General features: G+C 41.6%; 1 protein-coding gene across 2 annotated transcripts in view; it reads left to right on the forward strand.

The window, feature by feature from the left end:
* jade2 (jade family PHD finger 2) overlaps positions 1-24606 on the forward strand; it is a 227924-nt gene that overhangs the window by 14562 nt on the left and 188756 nt on the right. For both annotated transcript variants that reach the window (XM_005923109.3, XM_005923110.3), the window contains exon 2: positions 18342-18405. In XM_005923109.3, the coding sequence (XP_005923171.1) occupies positions 18342-18405 (64 nt within the window). The remainder of the gene's footprint in view (positions 1-18341; positions 18406-24606) is intronic.

Genomic DNA, 24606 nt, shown 5'->3' on the forward strand with positions numbered 1-24606 from the left:
GAAATAGTCAGTATTGATGAGGTGATCAGTAAACTGGGTTTGAACAGAGGATTGAAAGTGAGAAAACGTCAGGCAAAGAGTGACTGAGCGAGAGGTGGAATTTACCAAAAAAATAAATAAAATTCAAGGACTTGAGGATACAGAGAGCAGCAGCGAAGGAGATTGGATACTGTGATGGAAAGAAATGATAAGGTTAGAGGTGGAAAAGTGAGTGATGGAAAGGAAGCGAGTAAAAGAAAAAAGAAGGAAGAGAAGAAAGTCGTAAGTGGGCGGGGGGGCGCAGCTCGGCGTCCTCCAGGTTTGGATGTTGCCAAAGGCTTTTAAGATTTTTTTTTTTTTTTTTTTAGGCTCTTTGTTCCCCAGGCAGGCAGGTCTTTACTCTGTTCAATCAAGCTACACACAACATTAGGATCATAGCGAAAGAGACACACAAATAAACACACACATTAAATGCACAAATACACAAATCTTCTCCCGCACGCACACGGAGCACTGCCTCAGAGAGATGGCTTGTTATGAAGCAATTTATATGCAAGGATTCTTTATCAAACCGACTGACCTCTGGCAAGTCGAGGAGTGCTGAGCACTGGCCAACTGTTTGTGTTTGTGTGTCTGTGTGTTCGTGTGCGCTGAATGACAGGAAGCTTTACTTCCCGGGTTTTGTTGTTGTTGGTGCTTGCGTCATTTCGGCGCGTGTACGTGCGTGCAGCTGCAGAGCACCTTTGCTCATTTGCACTGTTTAACTATTCATTTTTATATGCTTGTTTCTCTTTATGAATAATGAACCAGCATGTATCCCAGCCTCTCTTAGGTCGTGCATACGTGCCCAGATGTTCCAGCAGTCACTTAATGTGTTTTTATTGTTGATGGATCTGTTTTCTTCTGACAGCCAGACTGCATGCTCATCTCAAGAGAGGGCTGCACGTGTGTGTGTGTGTGTGTGTGTGTGTGTGCGCTCACTGGGCTTCTACAGCTACAGTCTCTTAATAATAGATCGCCATCATGGTAACCGTTGTTGTGCTGACCTTAAGTGCTGCACAGTGCTAAAACAGACACCGGCCACCGACTAGTGTTTTCCTGCTGAAGTAAGTGCACCGTCATCCACAGTCTGTCTCTCTCTGACTGGGGACAGACAGACAGCCAAGCAGAGGAGCGACATACTTGCAGACAGTTAAACAGATGGCAGGCAAATGGGTAGACGGGCAGAGAAGCAAAGAGTCAAGCAGTCAGACAGACAGAAAGACAGATGGCAAGCTTATAGGCAGACAGACGGATGGACAGGATGACAAATGGGATGCAGCCAATCATAGATCTGGAAGCTGGGGGACGGAGAAGAAAGACTTTATTTTTTTTTTAAAGTCAGACTAGGCCAAATAAAAACTCGAATAATCTTTTACGATGCAAATGTGCGTTGAGCTGCACACGATCACATGTGGGTTAACTAGCCGTGATTAATCTCAGACCCTCAATCAATCGCTCAGTTGAGAGGAAGTGAAATGCTGTGGACTTAGAGTATTGATAAGGTATTTAAAGCAAAGCGAGCACATTTCCTTATTTCAATGCTCCTTAATGTATTTTCTGCTTTTCCCTGGTTTATTTCCTTGTTTTTAGAATTTTATTTTTTTTAGTTTTAGTTTTATAGATGAAAGAATTCATTCAGTTATCAGAAAGAAATCATCCGTCAGCTGCTCTACAGGAAAAATCTTTGTTGTTATAGCATCCCTTGTTATTTTAAATGATGTGAAAGTTTTAGTCTTGCTTTTGTTTAGAGGAAACTTACTTCCAAAGGAAGTGACAAAACTGACGGAAAATTTGAAGCGTGGAAAGGTGGCACAGTCCCACTCACGACGTGATTGACAGATCGGATTTGACTATCTGAGTGCAATACCTTTACACATTTACTCTTGCCCGAGGTGGGCCGTATGCTGCTGTCAAGATGTTCTAAAGCAAACAGTGCTTTTTTTATGACTCCTTATTTCCCGTTTTCAGCTGTAGTAGCATCTGCTCACTTAATAACGGTGCTGATGAAGTTTTACTGGCTGCAGCGACACACAGTGATCCCTATAAAATGATCACAAGAGTGGACTGTGAAACACTGCAGGATGCCATGCATGCTGTCAGTATTAGCTTTACTTTTGGGAACTTCTTTAAGTGTTAACATGGTTTTAGAATTAAGGTACTAAATAAAACTTGCAGCTTTGGGGCTTTGAATTTTCTCCTAAACGTTCTTAGGGATAAAGAGTTTAAAGCCTGTGCTAGCATACACAGAATTAGGTCTGATTACTTTTAAATGTATCCTATTACTTTAGGATTTTATTCATGTGACTTTATGAGGTCTGCTGTGCTATTACTGGGTTCAACCCTCTTTTTTCTTGAGAACTGTGTTAATTGTTTGTGACTGAAAACATTTCTCAGAGATTTTGGTCCATATTAATATGACAGTAAACTTTTTTCATGCTTCTTCTATTGCCCAATTTTGGTGATCCTCTGAAAACTACAGCCTCAATTTCCTGTTCTTATCTGACACCAGTCCCATCTGGTGAGGTCTTCTGCTGCGTTCAGAGATGGTCTTCTGCATAACTTGCTTGTAACGAACAGTTATTTGAATTACTGTTGCCTGTATCAGCTCAAAGCAGTCTCGCCGCGCACTTTCCGTGAGTTATGGTCAGAGTGCCCGGTGGCGCCAGTGTCCGGCAGCCTCGCATCTGTCAGTGCGCCCCAGGGTGGCTGTGGCTACAATGTAGCTTGCCATCACGCGTGTGTGAATGTGTGTGGATGGGTGGATGACTGGATGTGTAAAGCGCTTTGGGGTCCTTAGGGACTAGAAAAGCACTGTACAAATACAGACCATTTATCAGCTTTGGAGATCATAAGAGTTTCATGACTTCAAAAATCTGTGTTTCTTATAGTATTATTTGGAATGACAACTGTATTCACTGCCCAAACGTTGTAGCATGTTTTAGGAAGGCATCAGACCTCCTTGCCTTAACGGGTTACCAATTTACATCATATATTTATCTATGCCTTATTTTTTCTGGTAACTAAACCCTGGTCTTTTAATTCAAGAAATTTTAATTTGGTGTGTGAAAATTCCCAAGCTTTGTTTACTTTAGTTTTGCCATTTTAGATTCTCAGTGGCTTCTCGTGAGAAACGTCACAAACAAATTCAAACAAGTGAAGCGAAATCACAAAAACACCTGAGGGACATTCGCTTTTTATGACTAACTGTGGTAATTTCACCAAGGAGTACTTTCTCCTTCATTTTGATGTGAGCTGACAGGCTGCACCTCCTTTGCTTGCTGCTTTCACAGTGCAGTTAGATTGGTGAGTGCATGCACTGGAGCATTTTTAATAAATGTGATTTAATTGTACAGACTCGATGGTACACCTTTCAAAGTGAATAAAGTTTCTGAAATCTTGCTTCTAACATGCACGAATGTGAATTCAGCCTTCGTCTTTGAGGAGCATGCATACTTGGTGTCTGTGCTGTAGCTCACTCTACTCTATATGAACTGCTAAAACCAGCTGAGTCATGAATTTCTTTCCCACCTGCTGTTCGCTGCCCGCGTACGGCCTTTTTCTCAAGCCTGATATGTTGCACATTTCAGAGGACAGTCCCCTTTAAACATTCAGTCAGACACAGTGCTCTCAGCAGTGTCATAGTCAGCCAATTAATTAGCTCCCCAGGCAACTTGGCTTTTCCCAGCATGCTTTAGTCAACCGTCTCACTGTAAATGGTTTGGGCTGACAGAAAAACCATGAACAGAAAATGTGGCTTATACCAGCTAATACCTAAGGTGTCTTTCTAAGCCCGGTAAAACTCACCGACACGTGCGCATGCACACATACGCGCAACATACGTGTGTGTGCGTATACATATTTGTATCCAGAGCATTACGCAGCAAAGCTCCACCTAGTTTTAATCTCAGCAGAAGTGTAATCAGCCAGAGTAACTGGGGAAAAAATAAGTCACACCAGTGGATTCTGCTAGAGTAACATGGACTAGATTGCACATGACAGCTAATCTGAATTAATCTGAGCTGAAGGAGACCGGACTGGTTTTTGAAGGCAGACTTTAAAGGCTGATAGTAACATCTTAACGTTAAGCAAAGGGATGATTACCACTGGATCAATCACACCACTCCTGCATATTAATTGGGACACGCGGTTTGATGTGGAAAAATTTTGGATGTTTTTTGTAGTTTTCCTGCGTATGGAACAATCAAGATGCAATTAAGGTGCAGACGCTCAGCCTTAATTCATTGAAGCTAAGTTAATTAACCACTGAGGAATAACATCCATTTTTATACACACTACCCTATTTTCAGGGGCTTAAATATAATTGGAAAAATTAAACTGATTATTTTTAACACTTTGTTAAGACTGCCTGATGTCTGGAAACCACAGACATCACAATTTGTAATGCATTGCTAGGCCTTTATTGTAGCTGTCTTCATTTGTAGTTTGCTTCTCTGCCTTCAGTTTTGTTCTCTGGTTGTAAAATACATAGTTAATAAGGTTGAGATCATGTGATCAGCTCAGCCACTGAAGAAGATTCTGCTTCCTTACCTTTAAAAACTTCTGGGTTTACATTAACAGTATGTTTTGGGTAATTTTCCATCACTACTGTCACATGCCTGAAAGAATAGCTCTATATACCGCAGAGAGCTTCTGTCTGCTTCTGCTTTCTGTCACGCCATCAATAATTATAGTAACCCAATGTGACTGAAAGCCACACATCCATGCATCCCCGTGACACCGGTATGTTTTGCAGGTACTGCGTTATGCATAGGCTTGTAGCCCATTCCAAGTTCCCACCATTCGGGTACAGGTTGATCTTAGTTTCTTCTGTCCACTCTGGTGATCATCAGTATGAGCCTTGTGTGAAGAAGCCTTCTTTTTATGATGGGCTTGGAGAATAATATACCTCCTTCCTGGAGCAAAACTGCTCATTTACGTCTGTAGTCCCGGGCAGATCACATAAAAATGTAAATCATTGAAAGGATCCTGCGCTCATCTACCTTTGTGGGAGTCTGTGGACATCTATGGTTGGTCATGATGTCGAGCTCAGCGGCCACTGATTTGGTCATTCCTAATAATCCTGCATTTTGTCTGAGTTATTATTATTATTATTATTGTTAATTAAGTTAATTATTTGCCTGTTTCACATGCATTTGGTCCTCCTGTGACTGGATGTTGTGGTTCCCAGAAACAGCTTCCAATAGCAAATACCACATTTGGAATTAACTCCAGACTTTTAGCAAGCTTTATTTATGGGAAAAAATGAAGAAAAAAAAAAAATCACATCTGGCTCATGAAACAGGGAATTGTCCAATTTCATTCAAGTCTTAAGTCCTCACTGTGTAATACAATAATTTTGGGCAACCCTTTGAATTACAGCCGAGAGTCTGCACCTCAGTTGCGCTCTGATTGTTTCCTCTGATATCTGTTGTGGTGTAAAGAGGCAAAATGGTGAAAATTAGAGAAAAAGAGAAACCATAACTCTTTTGGCTCTTTTTTTTGTTACATACTTGGGCCACAGGGCAGCGGATAGCATGTCAACACCTACAGTGTGTATGAGTGAGTGTTTGAATGTGGTCTCCGTCTCTTTGCCTGTATGCTTGGTTTTTTTTTTTGGTTACTGAATTTAACTAATTCTGAATTAGATGAAATGGAGACCAGGTTGTGATGCATTTTTTTTAAATGAACCAGATCAATAGGAAATGTGGTTTTGTTTAATGTACTTTAAAGTTCTTTTATGGTTTAAGTGTTTGTTCATACTTCTAATTTGTTGTCATTACACTCAGATTTCTGTTGTGCGAGGCTAACAGACTGCTGTTTGCCTCTGCAGCTCCTCTGTCTTCCTCTGAATTTTTTTTTTTAATAGTCTCCCAGTCGGTTTAACTTCCGAGCTCTGTGAACTCTCGGCTGTATTGATCTGGAATTCCCGATACCTCAGTCCTTCTCTCTGCTCTTTCCTAAACTTAATTCCTTCCTTTTCTTTAGACCTGTTTAGCCACACCAAATCACATCAGTTCGTGACATAGTTAAATATTTCATTCTGTTTGATGGTCTTCTCCTCTTTGTACAACAGGGTTTCATTGATTCTGACAGCTGGCTGCCTCCAGCTATTGTCCTGCTTCAACTCTGACGAAGTGCAGAGCTATTATAGTACGGGAACATAATGCAACACAAACCAACAGCATTGTGATGGAGTGAAACACATGAATGCAACAATGTGCTCTGATAGAGTACTATTTAAGTCATCTATAATTTTTGGGCTACAGAGTAATAGAAAGTACTTCCCAGTATTTTTCCCAGTGCTTCAGATTGTTTGGATTTTGGATTTTTGACTGTTGCTTTTTAATAAAGAATCTTAAATCCAAACATATCATAAAAGACTGTCTCACATTTATTCCTTAAAAATACAATATGTTTTTTAACAGATATGGAAAGTTGCTGGGTAATTGACTACTTGGCTCTATATTATCATGTATTACATTATATCTAAAATGATGCATTGATGCAGTATAATTCGGTACAATACATCCAAATGTGCTGCAGCTGTCGACTGATACGCATAGCACTGCATCATAAAACATGGGGCTGTTTGATGCACTCAAATAAAACAGTCTCATAGGACTGATAATAAATGACATCAGGCAACAAAGTCCTGTAATCTGCTTTTTGAAGGTTCCTGCAACATAATGCCTCGGCCTTTGCCGTTGTAAATATGATATGAGGATGTTTCTCTTTGCTGGGATTTCCCTCGGTGGCTGGCAGCCAAATATCACACTGTTCACTTAAAGCCAGCTGGCTTCTTTTTACGTTTCTTTTTAATTCCAATAGTTTTAATTAACAAGTTGATATTCACGTATGTTTTACGGCTACAGTAAGCTGGCTCGATATTATGGCAGTTAGTTTGATCAGATTAGACATCATTACCTACGAAATAATCTAAAAATAATCTGCTCGCAACTTCATGTTCATCCTGCTCCTTATCTGGGATCACCCTCTAGAGGAAGCCCATTTCAGTAGCTTGTATCTGTGATCTTGTTCTGTCACGAGTCACAGATCCCAACCATAGGTGAGGGAGGGATTGTGAATCGAGTGGCAAGTCAATAGCTTTGCTTTCACACTTGGCTCTCTCTTCACCAAAGTAGATTTGTATGTCATCCCCATCCCTGCCAATGCTGTGCCAATCTGCAGGTCACGCTCCTGCTCCTCTGCTCTCTTATTCCTGAACCTAACCCTGAGATAATGTTCTCCAATTGGGGCAGCAGCTCATCCAGGAGTGGGCAAATTCAACCTTTTCCAGCTGGGAACCATAATCTCAGACTTGGAGGCGCTAATTCTCAATCCTGCTTGGCTGTAGATCGTCCCAGTGTGATCAGGAGGTCAGTGTCTGATGAAACCAAAAGAACCACATCATCTGCAAAAAACAGAGGGTTGGTCTTGAAATTCTGTCCATTAATAGTTTGGTAAGTCCAGGTGGAGTCCTTCCACTGGGAACAGGCCCGACTGATATCAGATGTTTTACACTGATATATTGGCAAATAGCTAATGTTGAGCTCTACTTTCAGTGTGTTTGTACAGGGTCCTCATGTGTCAGGCAAAATAGATACAGATGAATACATTACGTTTATGTACGGTGAAAAAAATGCATCTTAATTCGGAGAAAAGACTTGTGAGTATAAAAGTTTCAACCATTAGTTATAGGTGACCATGATGCGTAAGCATTAAATGTAGGATGCTTGTTTTTTCTGCTCCTAGAAATGTGAAAGTCACAGTGTCCTTTACAATCAAGTACTTCATTCAGAGGAGCTCACCAAAAATACTCTAAAAGATTTCATAAACTGCTTTCGTGGTTAGCTGCCGTTTTAGTCAGCACTATGGGTAAGCAGCAAAAGGAAAGTCAAAAGTCGAATTAAAAATAGATTCAATTACCGGTATATAAAAAAGTGATTTAAACCATTCTGGCTCCAGAGATAAAAGCATGCCGTACCATCTGTTGTAGCCTTTTGGCAAGAAGGCAGACCATCACATACTCCCTCTTGTTTCTCTCCTTTTGTCTCTTTCTTTTTGCTTTTCGATTCAGGACGTAACCCAGTGCAGACCTGGTGTTTGCTTCGCTGCACTGATAGATATAAAGTTGTACATTTGCGAGTCGTTTCCCTCTCCTTTTCTCCCTCACCCACCCCGTCTCTCTGTAGAACACAGAATATCTCAATCTGCAGGCTAAGCTGGGATTCACCGAACTGATTGAAGACACGGTTGTGCATACTGCATGAGAGGAAGGAGGACGGAGAGACATACAGTAGAAAATAGGAAGTAAGGTCGGGCGACTGAGTGAAAGGAAAGGAAGGGTATCAGGTGCAGATATAGAAAAAGTGAGCCAGAGCTGGAGAGAAAAATTGAGAAAATGAACTTAGTGGCTGTTCTTGGCAGTTGTTGAGCCGTTGGTCTGCTTTCTGCCTTAGGTGATTCTGCTCCCCCCAAAAAAACAGGAGGGGAGGGGGATTTTTAAGGCGATACAGTGACATTTCCAATTACTGTCAAGTCTTTCACTTAAACGGGCCAGCAATTCCCCCTTTACGCATGCATTGAGAAATGCTGGGTTACCACAGGACAGGAGGTTAAAGAGACTGTCCGCTTAGCTTACAATCACAGCTTCAGCCCTCATGATAGCTTTATGTCTGGTTAACTAAAGATACCAGCAGCATCTTAAATAACAGGTGAGATTTTAATGGGCAAAATAGAACAATTAATCCTTTATTTTTTGTATTTTGAAAATGGTTGGTAGGTTAAATAACTTGAGCGGCCAAAATTTGCCAGATTGGCTGACAACGCTTTGTCGTTCTGGTCAGTTCAGTGAAAAAAATTGAAAAAGAAAGGGAAATGGTGCAGCCTTAAGAGGAAAACTCTTTATAATTCAGTCCAAAACATATGAGCGCCTGGCTACTGCTTAAATGTACTGCTTGCCTACCAGTTGCAGGACTAAAAAACACCACAATTGGAACCAAAAGTGGGCTGTGATTAAGTAAAATGAACCCAGCTCTCCAACTGCTACTCTAACATTATACAGAGAATCGCTTTGGACTGTCTTCACACAACGGGGAATAAGTTTCGGGATTTTGTACTTCACTAAGTAACAGCTTGTTAGCATTAACAGCAAACCAAATGAAATCCAAGTGTCAGAAGCTAGCTCGCAGTGCCAGGGTGCAAACATTCCCTTCCTCTGTAAAGACAAGAGTCTGGTTGAATGGCTCTGTAATCAACCATCTGTTAAATGCAAAACCTCCTGTGCAATAATTGTCGCATTATTTACGCCTATGCTGTTTTGCAACCAGCAGCCACTACCTCGAGGCCTTGGTCAACACAAAAGACAAGCTGAAAGAGTCGCTTTAGGTAATAGTTTTTTTCCCTACATCTTTATTTATTTTAAAACTAAACAAGCCGTTGACCTTTGCCATTCAAAATTTTTAAAGTAAACTATATTAACGACTCTACAGCGTTCCGACTGTGTTGCATGCAGGTTTTTCTTCCTGGAAATATCTTTTTAACCTGTTATAGAAATATTAGAAGGTTTGCCATGACAAGATTTTGAGTTGTGACGGTACCAAAAGCACACTTTCTATGCATTACATCAAACACGGGTCGCGACTGTGAGCCAGGATAAGCAATCCCAGAATCCCTAATTTTAATATTTCCGGCTTTCTCTACAACCCCAATTCCAAAAAAAGGATACCGGTTAAATATGAATAAAAACAGAATGCAGTTATTTGCAAATCTCATAAACCCTTATTTTACTTACAGCGGAACAGAAGAAAAATGGCATGGCAACACATCTGAAAAAAGTTGGGACAAAGCCATGTTTACCACTGTGTAACATCGCCTGTTCTTTTAACAACAGCCTGTAGATGTGTGGGAGCTGCGGAGAGCAGCTGCTGGACTTTAGAGAGGAATGTCGTCCCATTCTAGTCTGATAGAGGATCCTAGCTGCTCAACAGTCCTCTGTCTTCTTTGTCTTTTTTTCTTTTCATATTATGATGTGTCAAATATTTTCAATTGGTGAGTCCAAGTCCAGCATTTGGACTCTTCTACTGTGAAGCCATGCTGTTCTAATAGATGTGTCATGCGGTGTGGTAGGACTCAGGCGCAGAGCAGAGTTCAGGGGTAGAGCAGGACGATATGGCCAAAAATATTTATCACGATATATATTTGAAAATTTGCGATAACGATATAACTGACGATATAATTGATGCGAGACAAAATACAACTCCACAACATTACTAGCGCAAAAAGACAACCTTCCATTTATTTTCACTTAAACAAGAAGCTGGTTTTTATGTACATTAAAGCTTTATAAAAATGTAACAGTGCAAATGCAAATTCCTTGCTGAAAGTTTAACCAAAAGGCATTTCCAGTAGAAATGGGCTGACATATCCTGAGCATAACCATGTATAATATCCACTGAAGTTAAAAAGAGGTGCTTTGCAACATTAAACTGCAGTGTGCAGTACGTATTTTTCGGACCATAAGGTGCACGGGATTATAAGGCACATTAAGCGAAACAAAGCAGTCAGATAAATCAAACTTTATTAAACTCATTCTTCTTGCTTCCTCCACTTCTGTACCATTGATTCATTAATGTTGAATTCTCTGGCAGCTGCTCTATTCCCATGTTGTTGCAGTATATTAATGACTAACCTCGTATTGTGGATGGATTATCTCAGTTGTTCTCCTGACTGAAGATTTGGTCCTGTTTACAGCATCCTGCCATGCGATTGCATTTGTCTCTAACCATGAGGAACCTTAACGTTAACTTTTATAAGTGGAAAAGTGTTAGTGTTTGTCCTCCAGCTTCACTGTTTATGTTATGCTAACATAGCTGTGTCGCTAGCGATCACGTAGCACATCATTATATACCAGCTAGCCCAACTTCAGTAACCCTACAAACGTCACTGCTGTTTAGTTTCCTGTCTTCATTTATGTTGGAAGTGATAGCAGAGCTGTACGTTTGATTTTTTCAGAAATCTCTCAGTCAGAACATGCTATATCATGCTTAGGTAACTAGCGAAACTAGCGAGCTAACTTCCGCTAGCTTCCTGCTAACTTCTAACTCCGTTAAATGTAATACATTTTGTTTTCATGGATGCCTGGAAGTTAAACTTCATAGTTACACCTGGTAAAGCAGCAATGCTGATCGTTTTATTAAAGATGAAAGAATTTAGACAGTGTTTTAACTCTTAAGTGATGCTGCAGTGTTCGTTTGACCTGAAGGATACGGAGTTTAGGACCCAGATTACTCCCAGATTTAAGAGCATCTTAGTCCGACAAATACGACAATAACGACGGCCGCTTGCATGTTCTGCAAAAAAATGTGCTTTGTTGTGTATCTGACGGACAAACACCAAACCAGTTCCACATCACTGAAGTTGCACCATTTTTACAAACCAATTCTGGTTCATCTGTTTCACTCAACAATCGGCCATGTGCGTATGAAAACAAAGGCACTGCGCATGCGCGTTTTACTCATTTCTATCGCGATATTTCATTTTCCTATCGTTGCCTAACATTATACCGGTATTACCGTGAACGGTATAATATGGCCCAGCCCTATTCAGGGGAAAACAACGTTTATTTACACAGTCACCAGGTGCAGATATATACAGTGAGGGGAGCGGGGGTCCTGGGTCCGAAAGGGAAGTCCGGGATAGGAGTCACATACACGCTAGCTCTTCTTCTTTACAACAGTTCAAACAACAGGTTGGTCACGGGTCCGGGGAAACTGCACAGGAGAAAAGAGGGTTACACAGAAATCACAGCAGGTCCACAACGCTTAAGGATACCAGGCTGAGGTTTACTGACGTGTCCAGCACAATCATCCAGCGGTGAGGCTGTCTGCGTCCCGGCCTCAAGAGTCCAACCCATAATTAGAGCCTGACGAGATGCAGGTGTGTGTGCCAAGGGCGGGAGCTTTCAGTGAGCTCCGCCCTGGCGGGGAGGAGAGAGGAGAATGTACACAAAACACATGTGGCCTTGTGGAGCCGGCCGGGCAGACACGGGGACCATGACAAGATGAAGGATGCTGTTGATCGTATTGCTGAAATATGCAAAAAAGACATTATGGGAGCATATGTTGCTCTAACACCTGTATATATGTTTTAGTATTGATGGTGCATTTCCAAATGTGCCAGTTCAGTAGGCACAGTTGCACACCGATACCATCAGAGGTTAAATTTTTTGAGCTGAGTGCTAACAAAAGCCTGATAGTCCCGCTCCTCTTTAGCTGGGAAGATGCTGCGTCTGTGTTTTACAGAAAGAACTTCACTGTTCGTCTTCTTTAAACAACATTTTTCCACTTTTCCACAGTCCATTTTAAATGAGCCCGAGAGAAGACGGCAGTGTTTCCAGACCGTGTTCACATGTTGACTCTTCTTTGCATGATAGCGAAGTGAACTGTTTTTAGTGATTTCTGGGAGTTTTTCTGAGCTCATGTTGTGATTTCCACGACAGAATCATGTCTGTTTTTGATGCAGTGCCACCCGAGGACACAGACATTATTATTATCAGCCTTTTCTCCATATTTCCTGAATCTGTGCACGGCAGATGATGAGATATTCAAAGTCAGTTCTACTTCAGGGAACATTATTTGGAAATTGTTCCAGAACTGCAGGTTTTTTCTTTCTTTCTTTTTCAGAGTGAGGAACCGCTGCTCATCTTTACTTCAGAGAAGCTCTCCCTCTCTAAGATGCTCTTTTTATACCCAATCATGCTGTAAATTAATCCAGTTAGTTTCTTTTCAGTGCACTGGTAGAGCTGTAGTATGAGATGTCCTTGTAGAAATTTTAAAATGCCAGGACATTTTGCATACCTTGATTGATGCTCTTTAAAATCTCGTGGGATCCAGTGAATAATCCTTTTGTGTCTCTCGACTTTTTTTTTTTTTTGTGATCGAGCACCTGCAAAAGGTTTCCTGACGTACGCTCTGCACCTTCTTCTTGGTGTGTTTTCATTCAGTTTGGGTTTACCACCTCGTTCTTGTCATCACCAGCTCCTGCTGTTGATCTTTGGTCAGGCTGTTGAGCGACATCACTGTGTGTGTTATTAGGCAGCTGGAAAAGGAGATGCTAATGCGCACACGCTGTGGTTTGCTCAACTCGCACAGAAAAATAAATAAATCGAATAAAAACCAGCGTTTTACAAGAGAGACACCTGGCTGTTTTTAGTGCTCAGTAAATTGACCGGCCGGCTCAAACCGCAAACCAGGTCGTCTGAAGCTCAAGCTCTGAATCTTTGTGCTTATTCGAGCCCGTGCCTCAAAATGTCTCTGTTACAGTTGCTTTAAAACACTCCCAAAATGACTCATTTAGCAGGTTGGTGTAAAAAATAGACCCTCAAACTTATTTTATGTCTTATTTTCTCAGCGTTGACATTTTCCTTTAAGCGGTCAGGAGAGAAATGACTGAGCTGCACATGGAAAGAAAGAAAAAAACCAAAACGCATTGGTAGCCCGAGCGTGGTTTAAGTGGGTCGTCTGCGAGTTTAATAGGCGAGGGGAAACCCTGAGATGGATCCAAGCGTGCAGACTCGAAGTCAGACAGTCGTAGCCGGAGGAAGTCGGTGATGTACTTAACAACTCCCCTCAAAGGCAGGAAGACGAGGTAAAGCTAGACAGATGGGAAGAGGTGGAAAGACGGCGAGAGAGAGAAAGGCAACAGAGGTTGAGGAAGTCAATAATGTACTTAACCTTACTCCACAGACTCCGTGTCCCTGTTATTGTAAGGCAAGTAACGACGGGAAGGGGGGAGGAAGAGGGGAAGAGTGAAATGGCAGGACTCTGGAGTGGAAATGGTCACAGGCAGCAAAGAAGCGCGGCGTTTTTTTGTTTTTTTTGTTTTCGTCAGCATAAATGTCAGAGTACTTAAGTGTGTGCAGGACAGGCGGGGAGGCCAGGCTACAGGAAGAGCCCCATTTAAGAGGGAATAGCCCAGTTTTACTGGCACATAAATCTCTCCTCCCCACTCTGAAGGTTGTAAGACAGCTCCTCTTTTAGGCTTCCTCCTTCAGTTTGGAAATACGCTAAAACCCCTTTTTTCTGGACTTTATCTTTTCCTTTTTCTTTAGCTCAGTCTCTGTCTCCTTCAGACTCTCTTGACCTATACCCTCTTTTTTCCCCTTTGACCCTCAAGCTAACAGCAGGCAATAGATTAACAACATTTTATTGGGCTGTTTGTCCCCACCCCCTTTTTCTCTTCACTATTCTTTCTATTCGATTCTAGCCAGAGATGGATTTTAAATTAAACTCAGTTTGTGAAAGTAAGCTTTATTTTTAGTCTCTCATTATAGTATACCATCGTTAACATTTATGTGTCTGACTTTGCATTTATTTGTGTGCTGATCTGACAGCATTTTGACTTTCATGCCTGTGGGTTCCTTCTGATCTTTGCCCACATTTTACAATTAAGAAATGCTCAAATTCAGGGTGGCAAAAGATGCCGAAGCTTAAGTGATTTTTGACACGATACAGACCGTCAATCTCTTTGCTTGAGTGAAGAATGCAATTTCCTCTAGAGCGTTCACAAATATTATAAACACATAGTTTATTTCATTACGAAAAGAGGGTCTCCAGATATTTTTAAATGGAGTGTTTATTGAACCTTTTGACTAAAAAAAAAAAAAAAAAAAAAGTAATTTGTTGAATATGTTATTTTTTAATTTGTATCATCTGTTTTCAATCTTTTTTTGCATAAAATGTGCCATTTATTTAGCTCCTTTTTCATCTCATGGTGTAGAAGTCGCAAAACCTCATGTATCAAATATACATTTGGCTTCAAAGGGATACGTTTATTTACAAAGTTGCTTAACGGCTTTTGGGGAAACTTTTGTTGACTAATCAAAAGCAATTTTTGGCTAAATATTTGAAATCGACAAAAAAGTTATTTAACAGTATTTTAAATTTGAATTGAAAAAAATATTTCAATTTCAATATTAGAATCATTAATAAAGCCTGAGGGGGCTTTTCAGGGGCGTGCCAAGTTTTAGGGAGTTAAAAAGAAGTCAGAAATCAATCAAACAACAACCAATACAACTACTTCTTCTAAATACCTGTAAGTTATTTTATCTTGATATAAATAAATAATGCTTGTGCTTTACTTTTTTCTCCTTTTATGTCAAATTTGTAAATTTGTGCAAAACAATCATAATTTAGCATTAAAGTGATTATTTTAATTAAAGAGTTTGCGCATACTGGAACACAAAAATGATTTTGGTAATTACCATAACTGTTAATCTGTAGCAAACCCTATATTGAGTGGTTGTCTAATTAATATTTTAAGCACTGCATATATCATTAACTAAACTAGCCACGAGCGATGGGGATGACACTAGTTGACATCATTTTGCTGCGCTGCATACTCTGCTACATGTTGACGCATCTGTTTCTGCATTTCTTTCTCGCATCACTGCATATAGGATAACATTTACCTATACTCTAAAACCAAGCCGTACTTTTAGATTTTGCAGATGCTTACTGTAATATACATAAGAAGCTAAATTACATAATTGGAAGGCTACTGTGGATATGGGTACCCGGTGGCTTTTAAATTTGCACTGCATGTATCTGTTCTAATTAAAAAATAAAACCAGCTTGAAATGGTTACATCTGAAATTAACGGTTGTTAGATAGTAAAGTTGAGTATCTCCCTGATACACTAAATGCATCTGCTGTGTTATGTACAGTAAGCTGATCTCTTGGCAGGGGCCCATTCATGTTGAGCGATACCCTTTATGACTCAAGTGTTTTGCAGTCTTTTTGCGGAGGAGGCAAACTTTCTGTATTCTTGGTTCTCATAAGATGAAGGAGTCCTTTGGAGTTTTCTCGCTTATATCGAGTGTTTGCAGTCTTTTACGTCATATAAGCACATCGAAGGCGTTTCCGATCTTCAAAAAACAACACAAAGCGGAGAATTTCTATAGAAATATGCTTTTACTTCCAGTCTGTTTACGTTACCTTGCTCCCTTTAGTTTCTGTTTGTTGGTCTTTTAGACCTAAAGACATGATTTTTTTGTGATTTTGTGATTTTTTTTTGTGATTTTGTGATTTTTTTTGTGATTTTTTTTGTTAACCTCCCGCCGCTACTTGTTGAGCGGTAGTGAAGCTGTGAAAATTGCAACGCAAACTAGAAACACTTTCATTGTACAAGTTGTTCCTTGGTATTGCAAACATGTTTCGAAAGCTTTACTTTGAAGGCAGATGTTTCTGTCGCACTTTTCACATTTTGATTACTGTTGATGACTGTTTGCAGGCAAATCACTGCCTCATATACAAACATCTGCAAAGCAGTAGCGAGAAGGTTTCGGTAGAGCACCGTATACCTCTTTGTCAACTCTTCTTCTTTTTCCTTCAACTTCATCTTCATCTTCTTCTGATTCCCCCCTGGCATCCTCTTCTGTCTCAACCACCCTCTGCACACCCTTCTTCACTATATCCGTGAACCTCTGCTGTGAACTTCCTTTTTTCCTCCCGCCTGACAACTCAAAATGTAATATCCTTTGTTGAATATATCCACTACACCTCCTCTGTGCACATCCAAGCCATCTCAGCCTTGCCTCACCAGCGTTGTCTCCAAATGGTTCAACCTGAGCTGTCCCTCTCACGTACTCTGATGCTCATCCTGGTCTTTTAAACTCATAAGCATTTTGTAGACCTTCCCTTTAACTCTTGCTGTCAAACATCCCCCCCCCCACCTGCCTGCGCTCTCTTCTTTACCTCTCTTGTTGCTTTGGATGGTTGACCCCAGATAATCTTCATCATTACACCTCCCTCTATTTCGCACACATGTATTCTGTCTTGTTTCTACTGACTTTCACTCCTTTTTTTCTCCAGAGCGTGCCTCCACCTCTCTACATTCTCTTTTACCTGCTTCCTGCTCTCCCTGCAGGCCTTTCATTGTAACCCCACAATCAGTCTGTGAAGGTTCTCAGTCATCCAGGTCATCGTAGTCAAAGGAGCTTGGAAAGAAAAGCGTCTGGACTTCTTTAAGTTGCTTGAAGACGTTTCACCTCTCATCCGAGAAGCTTCTTCAGTTCTAAGGTCAAATGGTGGAGAGTCCCAGATATAAACCTAGTGGGAGTGACTCCCCACAGAGGGACAAAAGGACCCCCTGATGATCCTCTAATCGCCTGAGCCAAGGTGTGAAACTGGGCGTGGGTCCCAATCAGCCAGAGTTTCGGGTGTGTTCATTGTGAAACCTGGCCCCACCTTATCATGCGACTCTCCACCATTTGACCTTAGAACTGAAGAAGCTTCTCGCATGAGAGGTGAAACGTCTTCAAGCAACTTAAAGAAGTCCAGACGCTTTTCTTTCCAAGCTCCTTTAACCCCACAATCAGTAAAACTGAAAATGTGCAGGAATCGGCACTGAGTTGCTTTGCTCTTGTGCGCCTTTGCGTCTCTTAGTACAGTAGGCTCCCAGTGGATTTGAAGAAAATTGAAAAATGTTGCAGGACAAAGCGAAAGGTGGTCAAAAATCTCACAATCTTCTATGCCTTTACAGCTTGCTTCCCCACTTCTTTAAAAAAACATCACTGAGTGAAAGCAGGTTTTAATCCCATCACTAAAACACTGCTGTGACTTTGCAGTAGAACAAATTCCTTCTGGATCAAACTGAATAGCGGCCCAAAGCTCAATTTTAGTTTTCAGTGCTTATCTTAGAATTAGAAAGATAAGGTGACAAATGAACATAATGCTGTTATTAGAAAGAGATGTCCAGATGATAGAGGTTGCTTTTTAGTGCGCTTTATCACAAAGAAACACAGCTGCTTAGAGCTTTAGAAAGCGTCCTAGATTTTATCTGGATGAGAGAAGCCTGTGCTTTTTTTTTTTTTTTTTTTGCTCTCACTTGATTTGTCTTCACTCCATTATAATGAAGAAAGGAGTACCTTCAGTATTGAAACAGATGCATAAGAAAGGGTCTTGTGCCAAAGCTGGCAGTGAATACAAGGCTAATAAAAGGATGGATTCATTGTCGACTAGTACAAGGATTCCCTCTGTATGTGTGGTGGTGGTTGTGGGGTGGTGGGAGGAAAAATGGAACAACTGTATCCCAGGGAGTCCAAAGTGCTAATGTGTAACGGTGATCAAGTCAGTTTATTCTGGCAGGCTGCCTGCTGGAGGCTCTGACAGATTGGTGCCATCAGCACATTATTTCATTAACACTTGTGTTTTCATGGTGAACATCTTCTCACTCGTCATTTTTCTCTCTCTCTCTTGCCTCCCTCCCTCCCTCCCTGCCCGCCCGCCTGCCTGCCTGCCTGCCTGCCACCCCCCTAACAGATGGAGAGCGAAAAGAAGAGGAGAAAATACTCCACGAGCAGCAACGACTCTGACACCACTGACAGTAAGTTGGGATTCAGGGAAAGGGTATCTGTGTGTGCGTGCGTGTGTGCGTGCGTGTGTGTGTGACGATGGAATCCTGAAAGTGTGAGAAAAGCGAGTTCCTCTGCTGCTTTTATACGGTGAGCTGCCTGGTCTTCGTCAATTCCCAGTTCTCATATTCACTCTCCATATAGACTTTCCTCCTGTCTCATGGTTGTCCTCCCTCTGCTCATTAAGACTTGCCATTTTAAAACCGAGCTACACTGGAAACATGAGCGCGATTTAACCAGTTAGCATAACAGAAATCACCGGTGGGAATAAGAACTTAAGGTTTGAAGAATAAAGTCTTCATTTTTAGAATAAGTGCGAATTTGTCGGAAAATGTCGTTCTTTGAGAGAGATGTTGCTACGAAAACAGATTGTGGTGCATCATTACTGGACGAGCAGATTGCAAAATTTGAGGCATTTTGAAACGGAGCCTGCAAATACAGGTGGTTTACTTGGGCAATACCACAAGGAAAGCCATCTTTTTCAGTTTATGCAACACAAAACAGCCATCTGTGTAGTAAGTACGACTTGGGGGTCTCGGAGGCTCGTCTTGTCCCTTTTAACAGAAAAACCTTCTTGTAGGTGTTTTGTATAATTGCATGTTGATCCAGTGGTTATCACCGTTCCCTCACACTGGTTTAAATCCTTCAGTCGGCTAGGACCCCTCTGCGTGGGGCATGTTGTCCGTGTGCTTGCGTGGATTCTCTCTGGGTATTCTCCCAAAGTCCAAAGCCTTGTGTTTTAGCTTAACTGGAGATTGCTTTGACCGTATGACTTGTTATCTGTCTCTCTGGCTGGGCCATAAAGGGGCACTGGATTACCCCTCCAGGGTGTATCTGACCTTTCGCCTCATGACAGCTAGGATAGTCTCCAGCCCCCACGACCTTGAATCGGATAAGAAGTTAGGAAGATAGATGGATGTCCCCCTGCGTGTGACATTTTAACCATTCTTCCCATGCAAAGTTCCATTATTTGCAAAACCTTGAGGGTTTTCTTGCACGTATCATCAGTTTCAGGTCCACCCACAACATTTCAGTGGAGCTAAGATCTGTACTTGACTGTATATTGTACAGTCCCTTGTGTCTTTTCCAATTTCTCAAACTGGTACAAAGGTCTGTGTATTTAAGTCTTGTAATACTTTGTTAAAGTAAAGAGAAGATGTGCAGATCCAGATAAACCCTGATCTCTCCGGGGAAATCAAGTTGATGCTGTTTATTGCGATACCAATTATTAAAAACAAAGTTGGAAGTTGCGTTTGAATGCAGTTGAACTTGATGAACTATGTCAGTAAACACACCACAAACTGCAACCACGCTCTTTTTTTTTTTCTTTTCAGAAGCTGCATTATCGCGTCAATTCTCACGCCTTCGCCAACCTCTGCTGAGGTTGGCATCTCTTTATCACCACCGAAAAAGTAGATTCAGCTCACAATGTTTTGGCGTGCATCAGGTTTGGTTCTTTATTAATATCTGGACTTAGATATCTCAGACAAAGCCGTCTTTTGCTTGCAGGGCATGTCTGGATGTCAGTTCTGGATGTGTTTGAGCTCCCCACTTTACTAAATAAGGTGCTTAATACACGCAGACTGTAGCCTCAAAGTCAATAAAGCGGACATGTCACATTTGCACTGTGCAGTTATGTCTGGCCTTGTGTGCTTTACATTTAATGTTGAGCACATAGTTAATTAGCTGAGTGACAAATTGATATTATAGGGTGGGATGCATGGTTTGACGGAGTGGCAGATATGTTTTCCTCCCAGAGTTAATGACACAAACTCAAACAACTTCTAAGACGAGCAGACAGGCAATCCTCTAAGACGAGAGGATAGGAACATCTGACCAAACTACCGCATGTCTGTCACTGGCAGCTTCTGTAGAGAAATGAATCTTTTAACAGTCTTCGAATGAAATACGTTGTTATACAAGCACAAATGGCCACAACAGCTGATGACTGTCTTTAAAATACGAGGGTTTATTCACTGAAGACAGCCAGCGATTTCAATTTCATTTTAAATGTCATTCTTCTCGGCTTTTGTCAGTTCAGTGTGACTAATTCTTGGCATTTTCGCGGCACGCATTTTTGCAGTAAGCAAATATATTTGTTTGGCTATTCCCTTGGCAATATTAGAGAACAGATCAAAATTAGACACATCAGAAAGCGAGCTGTACAATTAAAAAAAAACAACAGAACCTGGCATTTGTTTTGGTGTCGCTAAACCCGGCTGCGCTAATGAGGTTTTCAGATATTATTTTAATGCTTGTCTAAATGAGTATAAATAAAAGAGTTATCCTTTCACAGCGTGGTGCCTTGAAAACTATAATGATAAAAGTATTCTCACCCATCTTGTGGTACATTTGTGTGTACGCCAGGGCAAAATATTTTCATTTGTGACAATCTTTTTCTGGAATTAAATCCAGTTTGGTATTTCAGCTTAATATAAATGGAACTGTAGTGATAGAAGAGATTAGATAAAGAGAAGCACTGACATTACTCTAGAAGCTTAAGCAGGGATCTGATCAGGAAGAATCGTCAGTACTTTTAATACCTTCTCATTGAGCTCCAGTGTGCTGAGAAATCTTGGACTGTGGAATTCATGCAAATGTTCTTTCACACATACCGCCAATTTAAATACTGCCGCTGACCAAACATTGCAGTGGAACTCCTCGATGACAGGGGCCTTCGCCACAGCAAGACAGCGGGCGTCAGGAATGTCTTGAGGAACACAACAAAGAGCCTGGTTGCAGCCTTCAAATTCCAAATTCTGAACATCTGCCAGATGCACCGGAACAGGCCCGATCCCTGGATGCCCCACCCACAACCCACAGGACCCAAAGAAACTGCTGCCAACTTCACAGCGGTAGACGCCACAGGACACCCAAGATGTGTTATGCCCATGCATCGAGGCGTCCAGGATGTTTTGGCAGCACGAGGCGTAGCCGTACACAATATTAGACAGGTAGTATAGTCGTGGCTGATCAGTGGGGATCTGCAGCCGGATTAAATCTGGGAAATGTAGTCATTCAAACGGTTTACACTACAGGCTAAAATGACCTCTGAAGGGCTTAACTGTTGTGTGGTCACAGCCCCGCGTGTATAATGCATTTTACAACAGGTTTAACAGGCTGTTTTGCAGACCTGACCGAGCCACCCCGCGTTGGAGGCCATGCACTTTGCTTTATAATCAGCCTTTAGCTGTTAGCTTCCCCTGCTCACTGCAGTGTGGGCTCCAGCTGCATCTGCTCACTGGAGGTTATCAGGTTTCTAATTGAAGGATGCCCATGATAATTTTGGCTGCTGTGCATCCAGCGTGGCTTTTAATTAACACGCGGCCACGATGGTAACTTCCAACTGCGCCGCGGCCTGTTTTGGTTATCTGGCCACAGTGATTGAGCTCTGCAGCTGCACTATGTTGGGCACGTGTAGATGTAACCTGCCTGGACACACACATTCTTGAGGAGTGCAGATTCATGAGTAAATGTAAAAAATCCTTAACAGATTAGTGTGCAGTCTGTTTTTATACCCTCGACGCTTACACGCATGGAACACAGTACTAAACAGAGAATGGTGGACAAGAAAATCAGCGGTGTCTGAGTGAGGTGTCATTCATCATTGGACTTCTGGAAGCTGTTTGGCTTTTTTGATGCTTGCGGTGGAGGCTGCTGCTGTGTAGGTGTCAAACGATGTTGCGACTGAGATGTATGATTAAAAAACTAATAACAGATTCTTGGCCGTCCTAGAATCTAACTGCCCAGTTTAACTTTGAAGAATGAAGGCTGGTTCTGTCTGACACAGATACTGTATATACATACAGCACCACACACTGTGTCCTATATCAGCCTGTAAGGTAAGCACACTGTGAATCTACGCCAGCGGTCCCCAACCCCTGCCGTTTGGTACCGGGCCGTGAGAGTTGAGGCTCGGGTGTAAAATTTATGGTTTTCAGGGTTTTTATTGTAATTTTTAAAATTGTTTTTATTGTTAACTCATTTTCCCCAGGTATTTTCCCTTGTGTTATGAATAAATCTCCTCTTTTTTTGGTATCGGTACTGGTGTTATTTTGTTGTATTTATCCGCAACACCTTAAAGGCCAGTCCGTGGAAATATTGTCGGACATAAACCGGTCCGTGGTGCAAAAAAGGTTGGGGACTGCTGGCCTACACCTTAGAAAAGAAACAGAAGGATTCATATTTGAAGGTGCAGTCAAGAAGTTCTGGCAGTCACTCTAGCTCGTTTGTCCAGCAAGCACCCAAATACCTTATTGCTGAAATCCAAAGGGCCCGACTGTCCCTTTACTACCTACCCTGCTCTTTCCCCCTCTTTCTTGTCTATTCCTTATGCAAAACTGTCAAATAAAGCCGGAAAGGCCAAAAATAAAGACGTTCTGGGACTGCGTTATGTCTAAATCAAGTTTGTATGAGCTGATTTTGAATATTGTTGACGTTCCCTTGAAGCGCTCCTTATCTTGCATCTCTGGACCACTTTCAGTGCAACTTCTGTTTGCACTTTTTCTTCTGAGATGCCCTCACTCCAACCGGTCACAGCCGATGCCCCTCCCTGCCTGAGGTTGGTTCTGCTGAAGGTTTCTTCCTGTTAAAAAAGGGTTTTTTCCTTCCCACTGTCGCCAAAGTGCTTGTTTGGGGGAGGTCATATAATTATTGGGGTTTTCTCTGTTTTGTTTGTATTATTGTAGTGTGTCAATCTGTAAGTAGAGCGGACCGTTAAAGAGGAAAAGATCACACACAAATATGTCTGTGTGTGTGCTGTAATGACTGACAATGTAGGCAAACTGTGTATGGTGAAAAAATGTAGGAACATGGATGTGTTAGTGGCTTCCAATACAGTATGTCTTTTTGTGTGAACTGCATGTGTGTGTGTGTGTGTGTGTGTGTGTGTGTGTGTGTGTGTGTGTGTGTGTGTGTGTGTGTGTGTGTGTGGAGTGTTGGTGATTTTTGAAGAGAGGCTCTCAGCGCAGTTTGCTCCTCAGACGTCATGAGCAACATTAGCGGGGTGGCAGCACTGCTGTTGTGGAAAGGGAAATATGTTGAGTGGGAGGCAGCGCACGCATGCACACTCGCATAAAGTCACGGTCGCAGATGTTAAATCGCAGAATGTTGTCGATTTTATGTTTTATCCATTATGCGTGTGATATAATTTAATTGCAGATTCGATCCAATTTTTAGTGACAGTTTCTTATGGTCACACGAGAAAAGTGTCGCAGGAGGATTTGGGGTTTATTTATTTTAAATTTAGGAAACCGCATAAGGGGCATCTTTTCCTCAATCGGTTTGGCCTCCATTCACAAACATGTACAGGCACACTTGGAAAGAGGTGTGCGCACACACACACAGCTGTTGATTGAAGCGGTGGGTGGGATATTGGCTCCGGTGTCTGGTTAATTGCAATTAGGTTGTGTATTAATAAGGTTGTAAAGGACCACAGTGGACTAACCGCTTAACAAGATGCTATTTATACGGCCATTACTTATTAAAGCTTTTAATAGATCATCATCAGTCTGCTTCAATTAAAGGTCTGACTCATAGTGGTAGTGCTGCCACGGGCGTTCAAAGTCACAAAGAAGGTTTTTGTTTGGCTGCTTTCTTTAAATGCTTCTCTGCTGCGTTTGAATCACCTCCACTGGTGTGAATTACAAAAGTATTGAACCCCATCGCATGCTCATTTTAAGAACCTTTGATGAGCAGCTTCTTGCTCTCTAATAAGTAACCGATTCCCCGCCGGTTGGTGCTGGCTAACAGTGTTTAAAGAAACAACAAAAAAGTATAATCGTTTTATTGTAAACCCTCTCTGCAAAACAAATTTCTCCATAAAATTTCTTTGGCGTGAATTTCAGCACACGCTGTGCGCTCGAAGTCCAATCTACAGCCAGAGACCTGTTCCTCATTTTCCCCACTTTAAATCAACATTCACACTCATTAAACATTCTTGACAAATCAAACGCAGATTAAGTTGGCTTTGTGTTCTGATCCAGATGAATGAAGACTTGAAACACTCCCTTCTTTCCAGCTGTGAGTCAGAAAAGGAAGGTCAGAAAAGGCTAATTTGTCTGCCAGAAGAAAAAAAAAATATTGATGTTTTCTCCTCTGGTCCTCAGCAGAAAACTTCACTGAGTAGCGAAAAAGATGTTTGCAGCTCTTCGGTAGGTTGTCTCCTTTGTGGC

Source organism: Haplochromis burtoni, unplaced genomic scaffold (assembly GCF_018398535.1).
Source record: "Haplochromis burtoni strain Fernald_Lab_line unplaced genomic scaffold, NCSU_Asbu1 Contig_66, whole genome shotgun sequence".
NCBI classification, from domain to species: Eukaryota; Metazoa; Chordata; class Actinopteri; order Cichliformes; family Cichlidae; genus Haplochromis; species Haplochromis burtoni.